Here is a 19348-nt window from a genome sequence, read left to right as displayed (position 1 = left end):
CAATAAGAGGCTTTACGCTACAGCTTTTTAAGCAGACATGAATCAACATTAAACCCCCTGCTTGTGTTTTCCAGGGGAAAACTCTGACAACCCTTGCTCTGATTCTCACCAACTTTCACAATGGAAAGCCTCTGCCTGTGGAGAAATGTGTAAGTGTAGCTGTGTGTGGATGTGTTCAGAAAATGTGCATTCTGCAACTAGTGTTTGACCATTGCTAAGTGGTTGTTTCTGTGTGTTCAGGAGGAGCACTCTTCACCTATCAAAGCCAAAACTAAACCACAAGGTAATCACAGTTGTCCATATATCAGCTTTCTTGCTCATGTTCAGAAAAAGAGCACAACAGGTGAGATTATGTGGGGTCTTTGTTTCAGAAGGCAGCAGTGCAGGTGATAAAGCAGAAGTGAGCCAGTCAGCAGCTGGTCCTCAATGCTCAAACCTGTAAGTGTAATTACGCTGAATTTGTTATGCTCAGATTATATTGTCAGTGATGTGTTTTTTATTACAGCAGCATAGTTTTAATCATGTGTAAAGTCAACGATGCAATTTACCACATCTGGACATATTTCTATACATTTTTCTGTCCATCTATATATCTGAAATGCTCATCCCTTTGTCAGTCCTCAGGTGGAGGGGATCTGTGTTAATACGACAGAGGTAGTGGAGATAGTGGACAAGTCAGATAACAGTAAGAACTGATTGTCATCTCTGTATATATTACCTTTTAACTTGTATATGTCTGTCCATGCTGTTTGCTTGTTTTGCCTCCTTCCATGGATTTTGTGGCTTGCATACATTTCTACCTAATTTCTCCACTTACAGGTACGAGCAAAGGAAAGAAGAAAGCCAACAAGCGAAAGCCCAGTAAAGGTACAGGCCCAGGAAGGCCTCTTAGTATTTGTGCACTATAATATGTGGGTGTCAAAATATGTGCATGTTGAAAGCAATATGTAAAATAGTTTGACAACTGTTTTTAAACACCAGTGAATTGATTTATTTTGTAGTGGTGGTGGCATATTTCAATGCTGTTGTAATTTAGCTTGTATACCATTATAATTGCCGTCCCCTCTGAAATAAGTCATTAATCTGCTTCCTGTGCAGAGGCCCCAGTGATGCTGGAAGATCTGGACTTTGCTGCAGCACTTGGTGGCTCAGCAGCAGATACAGGCTTAAAGAAGAAGAAGAAAACTGGCAAGAAGGCCGGTCCCACACAGAGTGAGTTCCAACAGTCAACATGTTTTTACCTGGTGTCTTGTGTTTCACATATTGTATTTATTTAGTAGGGCAAAAAGGAAAAAATTGTAGTGACATTGGAGTTTGTATGTGCAGGTGTGGAATCCTCCGTCATTGAAAGTCCAGATGAATTATCAGCTAGAACGACCCTCATCATCTGCCCGCTTTCTGTGATCAGCAACTGGCTGGTAGGAATACAGCCTCATACAGTAAAACACACACAATGAGACGCTTTCTTTCCTGCTTAGTAACAAGTATAGGTGAAGCTTGTTTACTTTAAAAACTGCGTACTATAACAGAGTAGGACTGCATTGAAATGCAAGTGAAAGATCAACAAATGACCAGTTGGTAATTTTGTAAACTTTTGATGGCGGAAGTGCCACATTCAATGCTTTCCATCCCTGAAGTGTGTGTGTGTGTGTGTGTGTGTGTGTGTGTGTGTGTGTGTGTGTGTGTGTGTGTGTGTGTGTGTGTGTGTGTGTGTGTGTGTGTGTGTGTGTGTGTGTGTGTGTGTGTGTGTGTGTGTGTGTGTGTGTGTGTGTGTGTGTGTGTGTGTGTGTGTGTGTGTGTGTGTGTGTGTGTGTGTGTGTGTGTGTGTGTACAGCACCAGTTGGAGCAGCATGTGCGTTCAAACGTGAAGCTAAACGTGTATCTGTATTACGGCTCAGAGCGTAACAGGAGCAAGGCCTTTCTGTCCTCTCAGGATGTGGTGATCACCACCTACAACGTCCTCTCTGCTGACTCTGGGGTGAGTGTATATGTATTTCTGTAGCTGTAAGGTGAGCCAAGGTGTTGACACTGAAAAGAAAACATGGGAGACACACCTGATACGGTGGGGCAGGTTACATTAACTTATTTTGATATGCAAAGTCCTCTAAATGGCGGCTAATGGATGTCTTTTCTGAACCTGGACTTAATTCATGTCAATATTCACTTGACTTGAGAAATAACTTGTCTTTTCTTCTCTTTTAATAACAAATATAATGTTTTTGTTTTCCTTTCAGAATAAGAGTCCCCTCCACAGCATCAATTGGCTGAGGGTTGTGCTGGACGAAGGACATGTTGTAAGAAACCCAAATGCACAGATGAGTAAGGCTGTTCTCGGCCTAAAAGCTCAGCGGCGCTGGATTTTGTCAGGTATTACCTGCACCTTAACACGCACGCACGCACACACGCGCACGCATACACACAGATAGGTAGTCATACTTGGGCTGGGTGATAATTTATTACTGTTCAATGGGTCTGCGTATAGTCTCCATGGTTCAAAATTGTCATGTCTAAAAGAAACAGATTGTATGTACTTTATTTGTTTGATGATTAGATTGTTGTAATAAAACACAAAACCTTTGAGATAATTAGTTGAACATTTTTTACCATGTGATTTTGAATTCTTTATTAAATGTTGTGGATATCTATATATTGAGATAATATCCCAATAGCACTTACATATTTAAAGTGGCCACCACAAATCCTCATTTCACTGAATGTTTGAAGGACATATTAAAGTACACACAGTTTTATTATTAAGGCAGTTGTCAAATGTTTGTGTGTTTTTGTTCATCCCTCCAGGTACTCCTATCCAGAACAGTGTGAAGGACCTGTGGATGCTGCTGGCCTTCCTGCGTCTGAAGCCCTTTGATGTGAGAGAGTGGTGGAACAGAGTGATCCAGAGACCTGTTACTGGAGGAGACAGGGCCGGCCTGCAGTGAGTGCTACAGATACTTTGTCACACTGATGCAATGTAGTCATACGACTCCAGAGGGCGCTGTCTACTGTGATATAGTCACTAAAGCCATATTCTATAAATATTCTTATATGTTTACACTTTTCCCTAGATTTTGTCTACTCCGTATAATGTCTATTGCTTGTCTCTCCATCCTTGAAGAGGGTTCTCTCCTCTGTTGCTCTTTCTGAGATGTCTCCCTTTTTCCATTCTTAAAGACTAGGAAAGGAGTTTTTTCATGTTGGAATCAAGGGTCCAAAGATTTGAAAGGGTGTAAAATGTTGTAGATTTTGCCCTTTTAGATAAATTTTTAATTTGGGCTATTAAAATAAATTTTGACTTGACTTGCTCTCTGAAGAAGTTAATCACAGCTGTTGGAAACGATGATTAATCTACTTCTCGCTTGTTGCTGCCATTACTAATCTACAATGACTGTGCTGGCTGCATTGACTTGACATCATTAGGTCACTTTATCAATTTAGACAGAACACACAATTGCAGTGGGTGTATGTCACCATTCATAGTTTTCTTACATGGTAACTAAAATACTAGGTTGAGTCCCCAGTGTTGAGTGAGTGTTGGATAAAACGTTGTAATTGTGACTACTATGCAAGCATTTGTCATATTATACTATTGATAATCAAGAAACTCTTGCAATTAATGCTGTACAGGAACCTTCAGACCCTGGTGAAGTGCATCACCCTGCGGCGAACAAAGAGCAGTGAGGTGAACGGGCGCCCCCTGGTGTCTCTGCCTGAGAAGGCAGTATGTGTGGAGCAGGTCGAGCTGAGCCAGACAGAGAGAGAGGAGTACGAGCTGGCACGTAATGAGGGAAAAAACACCATCAGCAAGTATGTGTCAGTGTACATATGCATGTATGTTTACATAAATAAATTAAATAAATAAATACAATTTTATTTAAATAAATAAATAAACAACATGATAAAACTGAGCAGCAACAAATAAAGAAACGTTATCTTGACAGAACATACAGCTGTTGATAAATGCTTGTTACAGGAGATGTTACAGGTGTATACTGTCAGCTGTTGCATATTGGTCTATTTTGTTGAAGTTGTCTTTACTGGGTGTGTAGGTACGTAGCTGAAGGGACAGTGTTGAGGAATTATGCCGACGTGTTGGCCATCCTGATGAGGCTTCGACAGCACTGCTGCCACCCTGATCTACTGGCAAAAACATCCTCAGACCTGGGTAAGACCTGGACAGAGATATGAGGCTAATGTAAGCACTGACTAAAGTAGAGCATAGTTTTTGAGCCCTGGGGTCACTTGAGATATGTGTGTGTGTATGTATATATATATATATATATATATATATATATATATATATATATATATATATATATATATATATATATATATAGAACTAAACCTATTTTTAGTTGGTTGTACAATACACTCTCATACCTAGGTCCACTCCCGTATAGGGCGAGAAAATTGAGGGCACTTTCTCTTCATGCCCCCTTTAGATCTCTCTCTCTCTCTCTCTCTTTCTCTCTCTCTCTCTCTTTCTTTGTAATTATTCAATTCCTTTTTAAAATGGTAACATGGGGGGAAAGTTTACATTTACATACCAACCCTGTTTTAGGAGCATATAGACTGTGAGGTTAATATGTAATATGAACTCTGGGGCGCCTGGGTAGTTCACCTTGTTGAACATACACCCCATGTACTATACAGAGGCTTACTCCTTGCCGCAGTGACCTGAGGCCCTTTGCTCCATGTCATTCTCCCTCTTTTTCCCCCTTTCTATTTTTCAGCTGTCCTGTCTAATAAAGGCCTAAAATGCCCGAAAAAATAATCTTAAAGAATAATAAGTAAACCCAACCCAACATGTGTAATATGTGTGTAATCCTAGAACACTCCTCTTCATGTCATTATAAAAAAAAAAAATTAGTGTCGTTCAATTATATCTACAGTGCAGTCCTGATCTCAATTTAATGTTCTGATTTATTTCCTAATGTATAAAATCTTTTGCCTGGAGGTGCTGCAGCTACACCCGGAGAGCTGCGGGAGCGTCTGATAGACAAGCTACGGTTGGTGTTAGCCAGCGGCTCTGATGAGGAGTGCTCTGTGTGTTTGGAGTCGGTGCATCTGCCTGTCATTACACACTGTGCCCATGTTTACTGCCGGCCCTGCATCGCCCAGGTTATCAACACTGAGCAGGTACATGTCCTGCCCTCAGCAGACAGCAGGGCTTTAAAATACATTGTGATTTGACTGTTAACCAAAACAACAAGTTTTAGTACGATATAATCAGTTAATTAGCTTTAAAACATGAACTGATCCATCTGTTCTCTATGCTCAATGTATGTGCATAGGAAGCAGCACGCTGTCCTCTCTGTCGAAGTGAGATCAAGGCCAATGAACTGGTGGAGTTTCCACAGGAGGAAATGGAGGAAGAGAAAAGTACAAACTCTGATAAGTGGAGGACAAGCTCAAAGGTACACTGTACATACCGAGGCTATATTATTACCCATGGGATCAAAATTGTTTTAAAATTGAACAATGACATCTGCTTGAGTTGGACTTTAACAAGATGTTCTGGCAACTTGTTGAGTTGCCTACAAATCATTTTACTCTTCTCTTACATTCAAACCTTTAATGTTCTGTGTTTGTGACAAATTACTGTTTGACATATTTATTAAGTGTTATGTTCAATTAGTGACTATTTCATTATTTTTCTTTTGTTTGTTGGTCTATATTGTGCAGTAAGAAGATCAACATCAGCAAGAATGATCAAACATTTCTGATAAAGGTTCTCCGTGATTGGAAAAAACCTCAAATCCAGAATTGCCTTGAATTCCATCATTCCATACTTGGCATCAAAATGCCTTAATAATGAGATATATTGGCTGTAATGACCTAATTCTTAACCAGAAGTCACTTAATACATCTTCTTCAGCAGTGTGACAGTGATGAAAAATGGCCTTGCCTGCAACCATGTGAGAGCAGAGTTCTGTTTTTGTCTCTGCAGGTGCAGGCATTGATGGGAAACCTGCTCAGGCTGCGATGTGAGGACAGCAGCATTAAGTATTTGGTCGTCTCTCAGTTTACACGCTTTCTCTCCATACTGGAGACTCCACTCAGGTAATACACACATTCACAGTAGAAGTTCTGGAGGTCTAAGTGGGTTTTAAAGCTGCAAAGAGCTCTCCGAAGTCTACTCAAACATCTGTGCCTCATTTCATTATTGCAACAGCTATGTTGGAAGTTTAGTGAGTGGTTTACCTTTTTGTGAAAAGATTGGTTTCTCCATTATAGTATTTATCAGAAATTGGAAACAAGCTGTTTGTGTCTCTTTGGGGAAATGATTCATTTCTGTTCCACCTCTCCTTTTGTTCAGATCTAGATGATTATGCCTGTCAATGTAGATAGTAGTAGAAGTGAAAGAAAATGTGATTTGTTAGCAGTGTACCAGCAGAGCGAGTAGAGAATTTCTAGATTAACTTAATTAAATGTTCCGTTATTTTGTGACTTGTCTGTTGACATGATTGCCCTCCGGCCTCTCCACCAGAGAGCATGGTTTCAGTTTTGTGCGTTTGGACGGCACTATGAGCCAAAAGAAGAGGACTCAGGTCATCCAGGAGTTTCAGAGCTCTGCAGCCGGCAGCCCTGCCATAATGCTTCTGTCACTCAAAGCTGGAGGGGTGGGGCTAAACTTGACAGCCGCCTCTCATGTTTTCCTCATGGACCCTGTAAGTATTGATTTTGGCATGGAACCAGACACATATACACACATAACCACATCTTATTTTACATATGAGGTTGTGCACACTGAAGGGATTTCGCATGATGCCACACACAAAAGTTTGTTAGCTGATTAATTGTCCGGCTATGAATAAAGTACGTTGTCACTGCAGGTTTATTGGCACTTTGATTTTTTTTTTTCCTGTTTGTATAATTGTTTTTACAATGGCATTTTTGCCATGTCAGGATAGTCTGACAGTAAATAGTGACAGTAAATATTGACAAAGTGTCTTTGCCTCTTTTGTGTTTGTTTTGTGATTTAACATTTTAGTTACATGTATTTAATTTGTTCCGCTATCTTGGCCAGGTCTCTCTTGAAAAAGAGATTTTATATCTCTGTGAGACTAACCTAGTTAAATAAAGGTTAAATAAAAAATAAAAAAGTTTAATTAAATATTATCTGATTTCGTTACATATTAAGATTTTCAGCAGTGTTTTACAGTAGAAGTGGGCCACCTCATCTTAAATAAAGACCATCTCTGCCACATCTTTAAAATTCATATACTTTTATTGGGGAAAAAAACTAAATAATTTTGAGCTGCATGTTCACTTGCAATTTACTGTATTTCAGGCGTGGAATCCTGCTACTGAGGAGCAGTGTATTGACCGCTGTCACCGTCTGGGACAGACAAGGAAAGTCATCGTCACAAAGGTTAGAAACTGGATGTTTGTACTGTTTTATCAGGGTTTGCAGTGAAAGCTTAGTGCTTGTCTTCTCTGTGGCAAGGCATCACTTGTTCTTTAACAAGTCCATTTTATGCTGTGAAGACTTAAAAACAGTGTGTGTTTTAGGGCTGGCATCATATGCTTTTGTCTCGATTCGATGCTTTCATGCAATTTTCATTTGTTGTGATTCTAGAAGTATTGCAATAGTCTTGCGATTTTCAACAAAAGTTGAATAATACACTTCTAGAGACGATATATCATGATGCATTTCTAAAAACTAAATTTGTTTTCTAAGAAGAATGCACATCACCTGTCAGTCAGTCTGACATTTATTTCATTTGTAAAGAAGCACATGACATGTATTTTGTTAGGTCCACAACCTCAAGTCAAAAATACTCACGGATACAGACTTTGCTTTTACTTGCTTTTTAGAGTACTGAAACTTTCAGCAGTCTTTTCCCAAAAACTTTCCCCTTGCTCTGTCTTTTTATTGACGTTGTATGAATGGGTGTAGACCTATAGTTGTTTTACATAATGTGGGTGTAGACTTATAGTTGTCTGCTTCACCATTGGTCGTGCTGTGGCTGGGTGTTGGCAAGTTTAAAACTCAAGCATGTTTACCAAAATTGGATAGGTGAACAATCTGCTTTTACTCCCTGTCAGAGTCGCAACCCCCACTCAAGTTTCTTATCTTATCTCTCAGTCTTACTCTGCTAAGCTGACATTCCTGTGTTCTAAAATTGCCTCACCTCAAAAGCTTTTTCTCCTTTCTATATAGGCCATACATGTTCACAGGATAACCATTTCACATTATAACTATTTTCATTCTCCACAATTTTCTGTATTTTCTACTTTTGGTCTGTTTTGCTGGAAACGGATATGATTTAGTTGCTGCAGAATATATTTAGGTGAATTAGTAAAAAAATATTGGGAAAAGAATCAATCAACAAACAATCTTTGCAAAACAAATCCTAATCCATTTTTATTTTTTTTTATTTTTTTCTAAAATGATAGATTACGGTATGTACAATATATTATATTCTTAAACTAAACGCTTTTTGGATTGGCCATAGTTTCATACTAGAGAAAGGTGCATGAGAAAGATCACTGACTATAATAATTGTATCTATATTTTGATTTTGTATGTTGCTGCAGTTCATTGTCAAAGATTCAGTGGAGGAGAACATGGTGAAGATCCAAAGGCAGAAGCAGGATCTGGTGGAGAAGGCTTTTGGCTCCGCAAACGCAGAAAGGAAAACATCTCGCATTGATGACATCAAAGCTCTGATGGAGCTGTAGATGTTTAATCACTTGGGAACAACACAAACAGTGGACTATTTTGTTGGTTCAGAAAGTTCACATCTGAAGGGCTGCAGATTGTTTCATTATATTGAAAAGTAAAAATTGTTTGTGTATAGGTTGGTTAACTGCTATGTTAACGTTTTGTACTGATTCATTCATCACTTGGGAAGCTTTCATTTTTGTTTATGTGATGTGTAGGAGCTGTTTGTCTTGATCTACTGTACGACTTGTTACTCTGGGACAAAAGTGAAGAAGAAATACACACTTGTAGCATCTTGATTTGTCAATATGCAAATTTAACAGCTGTTAAATTTGCATATTGACAATTCAGATGTTCTGTATGTTGTTGTCTTACTTGCCATTTCTGGATTGAATAAATGCAGCCTACTGATATTGTACCTTTGTAGTTACTGTATTTAATCAGACAGCATCTTTTGGAACATGAAATTAAAGGGAAACTATTTGTTTAACACACAATAGTGTGTATCTTATTGAATCTGGGTCAATTTTAATAATTTAAATGGTTACAATAAGTGCTTCTGAAATGTGAGGATTTTATGCTTTTTACTTTTGTTTCACTAGTCGGACAAACCAAGACATTTAAAGATGTCACCTCGGGCATCAGAACTTCTATTGGCAATTTATCATTATTTTGTGACATCTCATTGACCAAACAATTCAGTTCTGCCCGATATCTAATCAATATAAATATATAAGAGAGTATAAAGAAAATGAAACTGATGACAGAAGGGTTGGATAAAGGGTGATTTCTTTCACCAGTTCTTTATTAGCGCTTCAACAGGGATGTACAGTTAACAGCTGGGGAACAGGACAGGTCGGCACTTACTATAATAATGTTCCACTTCCACGCTCATGCATATTTGGGATTTAGCAGGTTGACAAAATTGGATAAAAATCACATATGGACTTTTCTCTCGACCTTGCCAGCTTCTTTTTGGGGGAGTGTTGAGTGAGGAGAGTATTATTATTGTCAGGAGCTATAGTTCACACAGCTGGAGTGAAGTAAAGGAAGTATTGGTAACAGCAAAGGAGGGACTCATCCGAGTTAAATTGGTTGTGCTACTAGCAGCAGTTCCAGTAAGTGAGGTTTTGTAAACAGTTAACAGTAATAAGGCAGCTGGTTACACTGCAGACAGGAAGTGATGAAACGGGTCATGGCACAAAGATACACGGATGCGGGCATGGCAGGGACATAACATGCAGATGACAGATGTCTGGGGAGCGCACTATTCTTTAATCTCACACAAATACATAAAAAACTGACTATTAACGTCCCTTTAGAATGCGGGAGGAAGTACATTACTCAGCCATTTTTTCACTCTGTGCCATGCAAACAGACCGTTTTTTCTCTAAAACAACAACCAGACATTACAAACTTGATCACAGTCGGTCACACGTTGCTGGTGAGTGTCAGAGGCACATATAAGGAACTTTATATGCATGTATGTATTTTAGTGAGGTCAACACTGTCTGATTAAAGCGAGATAATTATAACTGGCTGGAAAGGAGATCAGGAAGAGTGAAGTGAGCCAGTTGCTGCATATCTGCTTCTAAGTGGTTTAAATAGAGAGAGAGAGACTTATTGCAGGAAAGGAGTTGTGGTAAATTCCAGAAACAACTTTTAAACTTATTGATTTCCCTTTAACCATGGGATCTGCCCATGGTCACTTTTTCAGTTTCTGTTGCTGGAAGTTTCCACAGGTTAAGAAGACTCAGGACTATTATTCCATCTCCATCAGGTGCACAAGAACACTTAAAGGAATAACCCGACATTTTGGGAAGTAGGCTTATTCACTTTCTTCCAGAGAATTAAATGAGAAGATTATACCACTCATGTCGGTACAGTGAAGCCAACGCCTAGCATAAAGACAACAACTAGCCTGGCTCTGTCCGAACAACCGAAACCACCTACCAGTACTTCTAAAGCTCGCTAATTAACATGCATCTCATTTGTTCAATCCGTACAAAAAGAAGAATAATTTGTAGTTTTATGGGAGGTTATGTGCCAAAGTATCTCTAAGCAGTTGAACTAACTGAGACTTGAGGAAATTACTGGTTTTGGCCAAGAAATAGTCCGGTAGCAATACAAAAACTTTATGTTATGGGACCAAATCATGGAGTCTCTGTTGTACACAGTGCTGTCTTTATACTAAGCATTAACCAGCTGTTTGTGGTAGCTTTTATTATCACGGCTACAAACATGTAGTGAGTGCTATCAATCTTCTTGTCTAACTCAGCAAGAAAGCGAATAAGGGTATTTCCTGAAGTGTCAAACTTTCCCTTTGAGGTCACAAAATGAACGGTAAAAGATCATGGGAATTGTGTCAAACTTCTACTCCCTGTCGTTCACACACACTGACAGGATGCAGAGAGTGAGGCTAAACGTTGCACAGATGCATCCAGTCACCTGCTAATCAAGCCCCTGTGATTGGCTGAGCAGTGATTAAAATCACCACCCACACAGAGCTTTGATTGGGGCTCTCTCTGTCTGTCACGCTGCCTCGCCTGCGCGCTACTTTAAAAAGGAGTTGAGCTTTCGCTCAATGTTGGCAAAGGAGTCGTCACCCATGTAGTCGATCTGGCCCGCTTCCCAGCGCTGCTTCCTCTCCTGTGATGAAACCTTCTGGGGAGGAGGAGCGAAGGGTGCCGGGTGCTCTTTAACATCCTCGTGAATCTTACCCTGCATGACAGAGAAAGAATGAATGAATCATGAAACGGTCCTGGAGCAATACTATATAAGGCCTGGTTTCCCCACATTCAGCCATACTCGGCTGGACACTATTTACTTCCCACAATCAGTTCATGCAAGGGTTTCGTCAGGAGACCCAAAGTGCAAACTAGACCTGCATTGCAACACACTTGCAGCAGATAAGAGTTGAGTTTCACAGATGACAAAAGTTGTTTATGCTAACATGAACTAAGTTTGGTTTCCTACAGTGGATAACACGCTCAATAAGTCCAAACCAATTGAAACATAAGAGCACATTAACAGAACATGCAAAATGAAGGAGAATTTAACAACAATCACATATTGTGGTTTGAGAAATGTATTGAAGATTTAACTACTGGACACAAAATGTCTCATACTTAACTGAAAAGTCCATTCCCAGGTGCACTGGAGACCTTAAGCTTCCACATCACACTTCTGTAAGTTACACATTGGACTATGATTGGCTTCCAAACTACGTACACTTGTTAAAGTCTGATTTAAGGTGAACGCAGAGAAACAGATAAATGTGACAATAGTATTCTGGTGTCAAACTCAACATTTTTGAGTGGAGGAGGACTTTAAACCTTGACTATGTACATTTCGAAAGAATAATTAACGAGACCTTTCTCTAACACTCGGGGATTGTTTTTAACCGCTATTGTTTTTTCCTGGTCTGATATGACCAGCAGCACATGGTGGCTAATCTTAGCAAACGATGGATATTGCTGTCTTACAGAGTAAGTTCACTTTTTTTCCCCCCGGTCAGATCACTAAATAATGATGCCTTTAAAGCAACTGACTAAAGAATTTGGGGAAAGATTTTCTTGTGCCACTATCCCGCGATTGCCACTCTTGGCCACTATGTGACCACTCTGAACCATTTTAAACATCCCTACATTGCAAGATTCAGATGATTCAACATTTTATGACTGTACAAACTTGACACAAGATGGCACAGTTTCAAGGAACTAGGCAAAGCTACCATAAGGTTTTGGCAGATTTCCTTTTCTGAATAACTCTGTTGCAACAGGCAGCAACTTCCTGCTAGTTACTGAAGAACTGAACAGCTGTTGGAGCCACCCTGCATGCTTCATCAATATCAGCAAGCTCTTCATGCAGTCATGGCACCACTACGATCACTGGAAATACCCACTGGAAAAACTTTTGGTGCTGAGGAATGCAAAACTACCTTTTTCTTGACGTCTTCTAACCAGACCACTGTTTTGGTGTTTAAGATAAAGTGGGAAAAAAAGATTCAATACATGGCACTTTCACCACTTGGTAAATTCTAAATTAATAAATAGATTGACCCATTTTGAGAACGTACGAGAGAAAGAAGAATTCACCTAGTAATTACAGGTTTCGACACAGTCAGGACATGACGATTATGCAACAGGCTAAAGACACAATCACAGCCATCCTGGTTTATGTTTCAACACATGCATAGCCACCACAATGACACCTAGAACCGGACACTCATCTTTCACACACACACACAGACCGACACAGACCCACACACATACACAGACCCCCCCCCACCCAACCAGACCCCCCCCCCCCCCACCACACACACACCACACACACACACACACACACACACACCACACACACACACGTCATAAGCTGACGTACATCCTCAATTGGCTCTGTGAAGCCGCTGTTGAATGGAGTGTCCCCGTAGGCCTGCTGCAGTAAAGGCAGCACAGATTTGGCATAGAGCTGCCACCACATGAGGAGGTAGTCGGGGTGCAGATGGCACTGGTCAGGGGACATGGCGTGATCTTTCACCTCGTCTCTCTGAGCGTCGTAGGAGTAGCTCCATGGCTTCACCTTACCCAGGAAGTGCACCACCTTGGCATCATGGCCGTACCTGTGAAAACACAGCAAGCAAAGTGAGCGTTAGACGTCAGGAAAGAGTGGAAGAGAAAGAGAGGCTGAGATTTGTGAAATGAGTTGCTGCCACTGTTTGCAATGTACATCTTTAACACTTACTGAAGCTAACTCCTCGACAGAAGGACACACACAGTACAGATATAAACGGAACGGAAAGTATACAGGTGTAGCAACAGAAGCTCTTCTGTTTTGAGGCAGGTTGTGTCAGAATGTGTGTTGTCCCCTGCTCTAAATTTCTGCAGCTTCTTGTAATTCAACACACACACACACACACACACACACACACACACACACACACACACACACACACACACACACACACACACACACACACACACACACACACACACACACACACACACACACACACACACACACACACACACACACACACACACACACACACACACACACACACACACACACACACACACACACCACACACACACACACACACACACACACACACACACACACACACACACACACACACCATTTGAAGTGACCTTGGATGAGCTTTATGCCTCATAACACACAAGCACCCTGACGTTTTATAAGGAAAGCTACAGAATCAAAGCAATAAATCGGCTACAGAAACACTGGATGCACTGCGTGTGTGCGTGCGTGCGTGCGTACTAACTTTTTAAAAGCCGGCAGGTAGGAGTAGATGGCGATACTGCTGAGGTTGTAGATGAAGGGAAGGTGCTTGGAAATATCTGCTGTTGCCCAGGTGTTAAAGAAACTGTTGAGAACTCCCTGATCTCCACCTGCAACAACAGACACACACAAATACACTCAGAATGATAGACATAATTTCATAAAGTAGAGCAATATGTGAGATGGCTAGGAGCTCTGGTTTGGCATGTTGACATAAACAAATAGTAATAGTCTTGTTAGAATGATTCTGCATTTTTGCTCTTAGCGAATGGTAGAGGAGTTCAAAGACATAAGAAAAATGTGAATGTTCTTTTATTTACATAACATTTATTGTATCTGACCTCCTTTCTGGCTGTGGAAATCCATTCAGACACTCTATGATACATACGTGAATGGTCAACACCACACACACATACAGCACAGACTGTCCTTTCTGACAGGTATAAATAGAACCTGAGTGTTGACAACGCTGTGAGCGGATGCAGCACACAGTAAACGACAGCATGATGTGAAATACACACCCACAGACAGACGGACAGCAGGGGCGAGCTGGCAGTGTGAGGGTAAGGTTAGACCAGAGGTTAGATTAGGACATCGGGACTTCAGATTGTGTTCTACTGAGCCTTTAAGAAGGTGACAAAAAAAAAACACTCAGGTCTCACCATCGAAGCTGCCGTTTTCACTGCAGAACGTGAGCAGCTTCTCGTGCGTCTCATTGGACGGCCTGAAGACAAACACCCCCGAGTTGAAACAGTCCGGCCAGCCAGGATCCGGCGCTGCAGACAGTTCCTCTCGTTCAAAGAGTTCATCTATATTTGACAGCACCTGAATATGTTCAAATAAATGTCAAATAAATACATTGAGTTTCATTTATCAATATTTCCACATTCCGTATAGTAATTTGCTCTGGAAGAGTCTATGCATGAAACATAGACTGTTTAATGTTCTGATTAAAGGACAGTGTGTTCTAAGAGTAAAAACACTTACACTTTTGTGTACACTACTTTTGTTTTTTTAACTCTAAGGTGATTCTTTGTTGCCACTTGTGTACATTCTGTGCTGTGGTCAGGTTTTTGTCTCACCAATGTGTCTGCATCCATGAACACACACTTGCTGTAGTGTGTGAGAGTCCAGCAGTGCAGTTTGGTGAATGTTACCCCCAGATCGGGACGCTTCATCAGGGACAGATGAGCCGCATCACCTGAGTCCATGACGTCCACCACGCGCACCTCATCAAAAATGGAGCGAAGTGCATCTCTACAACACAGACAGCATGATTGTATCAGTGTGTGTGTGTGTGTGTGTTAGATATTGACATTTGACCATTATTCAACCAATATCAGTGATGTGTGTTACCTGCAAGGTTCTGCAACATGAGGTCCCAAGAGTGCGACCAGTTTCTTGGTTGTGTTGTGGTTTCGTAACGACTGGCCGAGAACCATCGCTCCCTTGGCGTAGCTGTCGTTGGTGGCCAACGTCACAAAAGCTTGGTCTGCTTGGAGAAACACCCAAACACACATGCACAATCATCAGCCATTTTACCAGCTGGTTAAAACGTTGGTGTCATTACTTACTTCCTTACTCTTTTGTCAGTCCGACTTCTATTTATCTGCCTTTCAATGTCTCTTATCATCTGTACTTGCTTGTTTGTGTTTGCTTGTTTGAATGTCTTAATGCCTTTGGATTAGGCCTGCTTTCATTATAGATGTAATGGAATTTATTTTATTTTGTCAGCTGGCGGCTACAGCTCAAAATTAGCCGTAGAGAAGCTGCTCCTTTTACTGTGCAGTTAATCAACGGTGACTGTGTGCACAACATTATAAATTAAACTCATTAGTTTAAAATATGTTTTATTGTACATCATCTTTATGAGAACAACCAGGGCTGTTTCCCAATGAACGATTATTTGATGTGAATATCTGCTAATAACACTCAAAGGTCCCATATTGTAAAAAGTGAGATTTCCATGTCTTGTTTTATTATAAAGCAGGTCCAGATGCTATAAAAAAAATAATGTTAAAGTAACCAAAGGATCAATCCACAGAGCCCGTATTCAGAAACTGTTCCATTAAACAAGCCATCGGTGCGTATGTACAATACATAGATAGAAAGTGCTGCTACAGTGCGGTTACAGTCATTCCCTGGCTGCATTGACAGTGCAGAGAAGCTGAGAGCACAGATGGCAATACACCAAAATGTATGTAGAATGTGAATAGTTCATAAAAGCATCAGAACAAATCATGTACACATCTCCCAGGACAATGGGATGCAGTCAAACCTCACTACTCACACGTTGCTCCGATAAGATAAACAAATCAACACCAGTTATTCAATGTTTCTTTGTTTTTATTACCTCCAAAGGACAATGTCCACATTAGATACATCTGGTGGTTGCAGCTTTTATTGAGCATTTATATTTACACTTGTTATTTAAGTGAGTAAACTTTTTCGGATAGTAAAAGTAAGCTACAAGTGTCTACTTTCCACCACCAATCATCGGTGCCTTTGTCTCTTGATTTGACAGTAAATATTATTCAATTAATGCACCCTTCTCTGCTTTTTCCTCCATAACTTGAACAATCATGTCATGTCTATGGTACCCCACTGCACCAGCACAAGTATGTCCAATTCTTTTGCAGGCCTATTGTGTGAAGTTCAGTATCCGATGAGTCCCCTTTGCATACATTAACAACGGCAGGGGGCACACTGAGCTTCTGCTTGAGTGGAAGTGGGCCCAGAGCCAGCACATTGTATCAAGCTGAATGCGTGTTGTTCGGGGTTTCTGGGAAACCTGATCGGAGAGGCAGCGCTGTATGGTTGCTAGGGTCTGTTTCAAGGAATTATAAACTGAGTATCAAAAGAGCCAGAGGCTATATACAAGAAGCATGTGTTGTGTTTCCACAGAGTTACCTGTGGCGGATATGACCCACACACCTCTGGGTCTGACACATTTCCAAAATCATAAAGACAGAAGTTTATGAATAGTCTAACACTTTTTTGTTCAAAATGTTAGCAATAAATGTAATCTGGCGTGAGTGCACCCATTTTAAAACTTAATGGAGTACACACACACACACACACACACACATATATATATATATATTACATAATGCATATAGATTGCATGTATGAGGACATAAACATTGCTACCTGTATGTAATTTCGTTTTAAAATGATGCCTGCCAAAATGCAGAATAGACCACTGTCTATATACTTACTGTTATCAATCCTTTATTACTATATAGAGGATTTTATTTTTTATCCAGGGACCTTTAATATTAGTACATTATAAAAGGTGCGACACTTCGGGCCTTTTATAGTATTAGGAAGAAGAAGAAAAAAAACTTAGAGGCCACACACTGTGGCGCACGTCCGCACATCCGCACATCTACGTCAAGTTAATCAAAGACCACACATTAACCCAGGAAGTTATACGCGTCTTCTTTAGAAAATAATAGCGTACATGAGCTATGGAACAAAGTTCTATCTACATGTTCAAAATACTGTTTTTTCATTATCAATTTATTGTGTGTTCTTGATTAATCATCTATAAGATTTTGAAAGATGCCCGTCCGACCAAAAGTCTAAGGCATTTTTGCTTAAAAGATTAACTTTACTGCTACATTAAAATTAAATTAAAATTAGTTTCAGATGAATTTTTTTGACATAGTACACCTACATTAATGGAGTAATCGTTTTTGCTCTAGTTTGTAATTTGATTAGGCATGCACTTATTCAGAAATAGGCACCATGGAAATGCATTATAAAATTAAAATTAAATACAGGTAGCCTAATAGTTTTTCTATATCTTGTAGAGTTCTTACATGTTGATTTTATTTCAGGGCTCCTCTACAAGAGGGGCCTTAAGATTATGTAATAACGCAGAGGTCGCCTATTTTCTTTCTCAACAGATCTCTCTTTGCATTTCATCACTCAATCCCGGTTGCATTCAAAACGGGTTTACTTTGAAAATTGTAACCGGAAGTGCTCTTTCTGATTTTTTTGATAGCTTTACTTTTGGTCCGAACCGCTGCAGCAACTCATCAAATCAACACGTCTCAACCCTTCAAATGGCCGCAGCATTTATGGCGTAAATAAAGATGAAATTAATGTCAGTATATGTGGGTAGCAGTGCGTGTTGCAGCCGGAGTTTAATAAAATTCTCGATATTTGAGGAGAAGAGGGCAGGTCGCGCATCCCCCCCCGGTCCGGTCAGGTCCGGTCCGTGTTCCGATGTCAGTGTGGCGGCTGCTAGACTCGGCGGAGCCCCGGTGTGTCTTACCTGACATGGTGTGATGAGGAGCGTCCACCCGGGGCCAGGGGGTCCTGATGGGGCAGATGGAGGGTTTGCACTGCGAAGGGCAGAGGCTCAGCAGCTGGGAGCAGTCCAACACGGGAATTAAGCCCCACATTTTCCGGGTCATGTGACCAATGACAGCTGACACGCCCCCCTGCGTGGAAATAGTCTGTAGAAATAATTCTGAATCCACATACAGCCAACAGTGAACGGCTGCAGCCGCAATACCACAGTGTAGAAATACTCTGTTACAACTACAATGCATTTTAAATGATCAAAAGTACATCCATATCAAAATATACTTGAAGTACCAAAAGTAAAAGCAGGCCTACTCATTATGCAGAACGCCACAGAATAATATACTATATTATAATTATGATGCATCAATGTGTTACATTCCAACCTCTTTATATACTGCTGTCTTGGCAATGTAGAAAAATTGCATCATCATTTATTTGTTAATTCATTTTCTATCAGTAATCTAATTATAGCTGTCAGAATAATGTAGTGGAGTAAAAAGATCTGTTACTCGTAACTGCTTATTTTTCAAGGATCTGACGATTTCTTCTGAATATAAGGTAGTTAATGTTTCCCTGTTTTAACCCAAACTATCAATTTATATCAGAAGATTAACTTGTTAGGATTACAAATGAGTTAGCCTACGTCTGATTACGATCTGAAATAACTTCAATTCAAGTTAGAAATTACAGTTAATATAATGTGTGTCTTGTCTGCTTTGGTTTAAGAGGTGTATGACAACATGCAGCAACATAGCAGCAGGATGATCTTTACCACACTGCTGTACTTTTCCAAGAGGAACAGGAAGATCCTTTGCTTTATCAGATTGAGGTAGCACTGCCTCCTAGTGGTTATGACCTCACATTACAGCTGAATGAAGCATCACAGGCTCAACTACATGCAGCCAGACGGGGGGGTGTAGCCAGCTAGTATTACATTAAATATCATTAAGAAAAGATAAAAGACAAAGTGACAAACATATTTTGTCAATCTACTTTAAGTACTAATTAAAAAACACAGCAAAATGCTATTTCTCCATGGTAGATACAGCACAATCAAGTGTC

At 40.3% G+C, this 19348-nt stretch overlaps 2 protein-coding genes and 1 long non-coding RNA gene across 10 annotated transcripts in view; 1 reads left to right on the top strand and 2 right to left on the bottom strand.

Annotated features, from left to right (window-relative positions):
• The window catches only part of hltf (helicase-like transcription factor), a 33559-nt gene extending 24394 nt beyond the window's left edge, over positions 1-9165 (top strand). For 6 of the 7 annotated variants that reach the window (XM_032500222.1, XM_032500223.1, XM_032500221.1 and 3 more), the window contains 18 exons: positions 75-149; positions 241-283; positions 372-438; positions 618-685; positions 820-867; positions 1099-1212; positions 1327-1418; positions 1835-1978; positions 2235-2367; positions 2800-2935; positions 3625-3804; positions 4047-4162; positions 4955-5136; positions 5292-5414; positions 5948-6060; positions 6488-6668; positions 7292-7372; positions 8542-9165. In XM_032500222.1, coding sequence (XP_032356113.1) covers positions 75-149; positions 241-283; positions 372-438; positions 618-685; positions 820-867; positions 1099-1212; positions 1327-1418; positions 1835-1978; positions 2235-2367; positions 2800-2935; positions 3625-3804; positions 4047-4162; positions 4955-5136; positions 5292-5414; positions 5948-6060; positions 6488-6668; positions 7292-7372; positions 8542-8685 — 2040 coding nt within the window. In that variant the 3' untranslated portion in view covers positions 8686-9165. The remainder of the gene's footprint in view (positions 1-74; positions 150-240; positions 284-371; positions 439-617; positions 686-819; positions 868-1098; positions 1213-1326; positions 1419-1834; positions 1979-2234; positions 2368-2799; positions 2936-3624; positions 3805-4046; positions 4163-4954; positions 5137-5291; positions 5415-5947; positions 6061-6487; positions 6669-7291; positions 7373-8541) is intronic. The other variant, XM_032500224.1, reaches the window with a different exon arrangement.
• A 275-nt stretch (positions 9166-9440) lies between these two features.
• LOC116670015 (glycogenin-1) lies at positions 9441-18419 on the bottom strand. 2 transcript variants are annotated; one of them, XM_032500237.1, is made up of 7 exons: positions 18252-18419; positions 15326-15464; positions 15052-15226; positions 14632-14794; positions 13953-14079; positions 13052-13289; positions 9441-11389 (listed from the first exon to the last, which is right to left on the bottom strand). In XM_032500237.1, exons 1-7 carry the CDS (start codon positions 18391-18393, stop codon positions 11222-11224), a joined length of 1152 nt encoding a protein of 383 aa, XP_032356128.1. In that variant the 5' UTR covers positions 18394-18419; the 3' UTR covers positions 9441-11221. The 2 variants fall into 2 exon arrangements, with proteins under 2 accessions (XP_032356128.1, XP_032356130.1); XM_032500239.1 differs by having other exon boundaries at positions 15326-15461.
• LOC116670027 (uncharacterized) overlaps positions 9441-19348 on the bottom strand; it is a 19772-nt gene continuing 9864 nt past the window's right edge. Inside the window, exon 3 of the long non-coding RNA XR_004326931.1 lies at positions 9441-10801. This is a non-coding gene — a long non-coding RNA (uncharacterized LOC116670027). The remainder of the gene's footprint in view (positions 10802-19348) is intronic.

Source organism: Etheostoma spectabile, chromosome 20 (assembly GCF_008692095.1).
Source record: "Etheostoma spectabile isolate EspeVRDwgs_2016 chromosome 20, UIUC_Espe_1.0, whole genome shotgun sequence".
In the NCBI taxonomy this organism is placed as follows: domain Eukaryota; kingdom Metazoa; phylum Chordata; class Actinopteri; order Perciformes; family Percidae; genus Etheostoma; species Etheostoma spectabile.
This window is presented reverse-complemented; position numbering and strand designations above follow the sequence as displayed.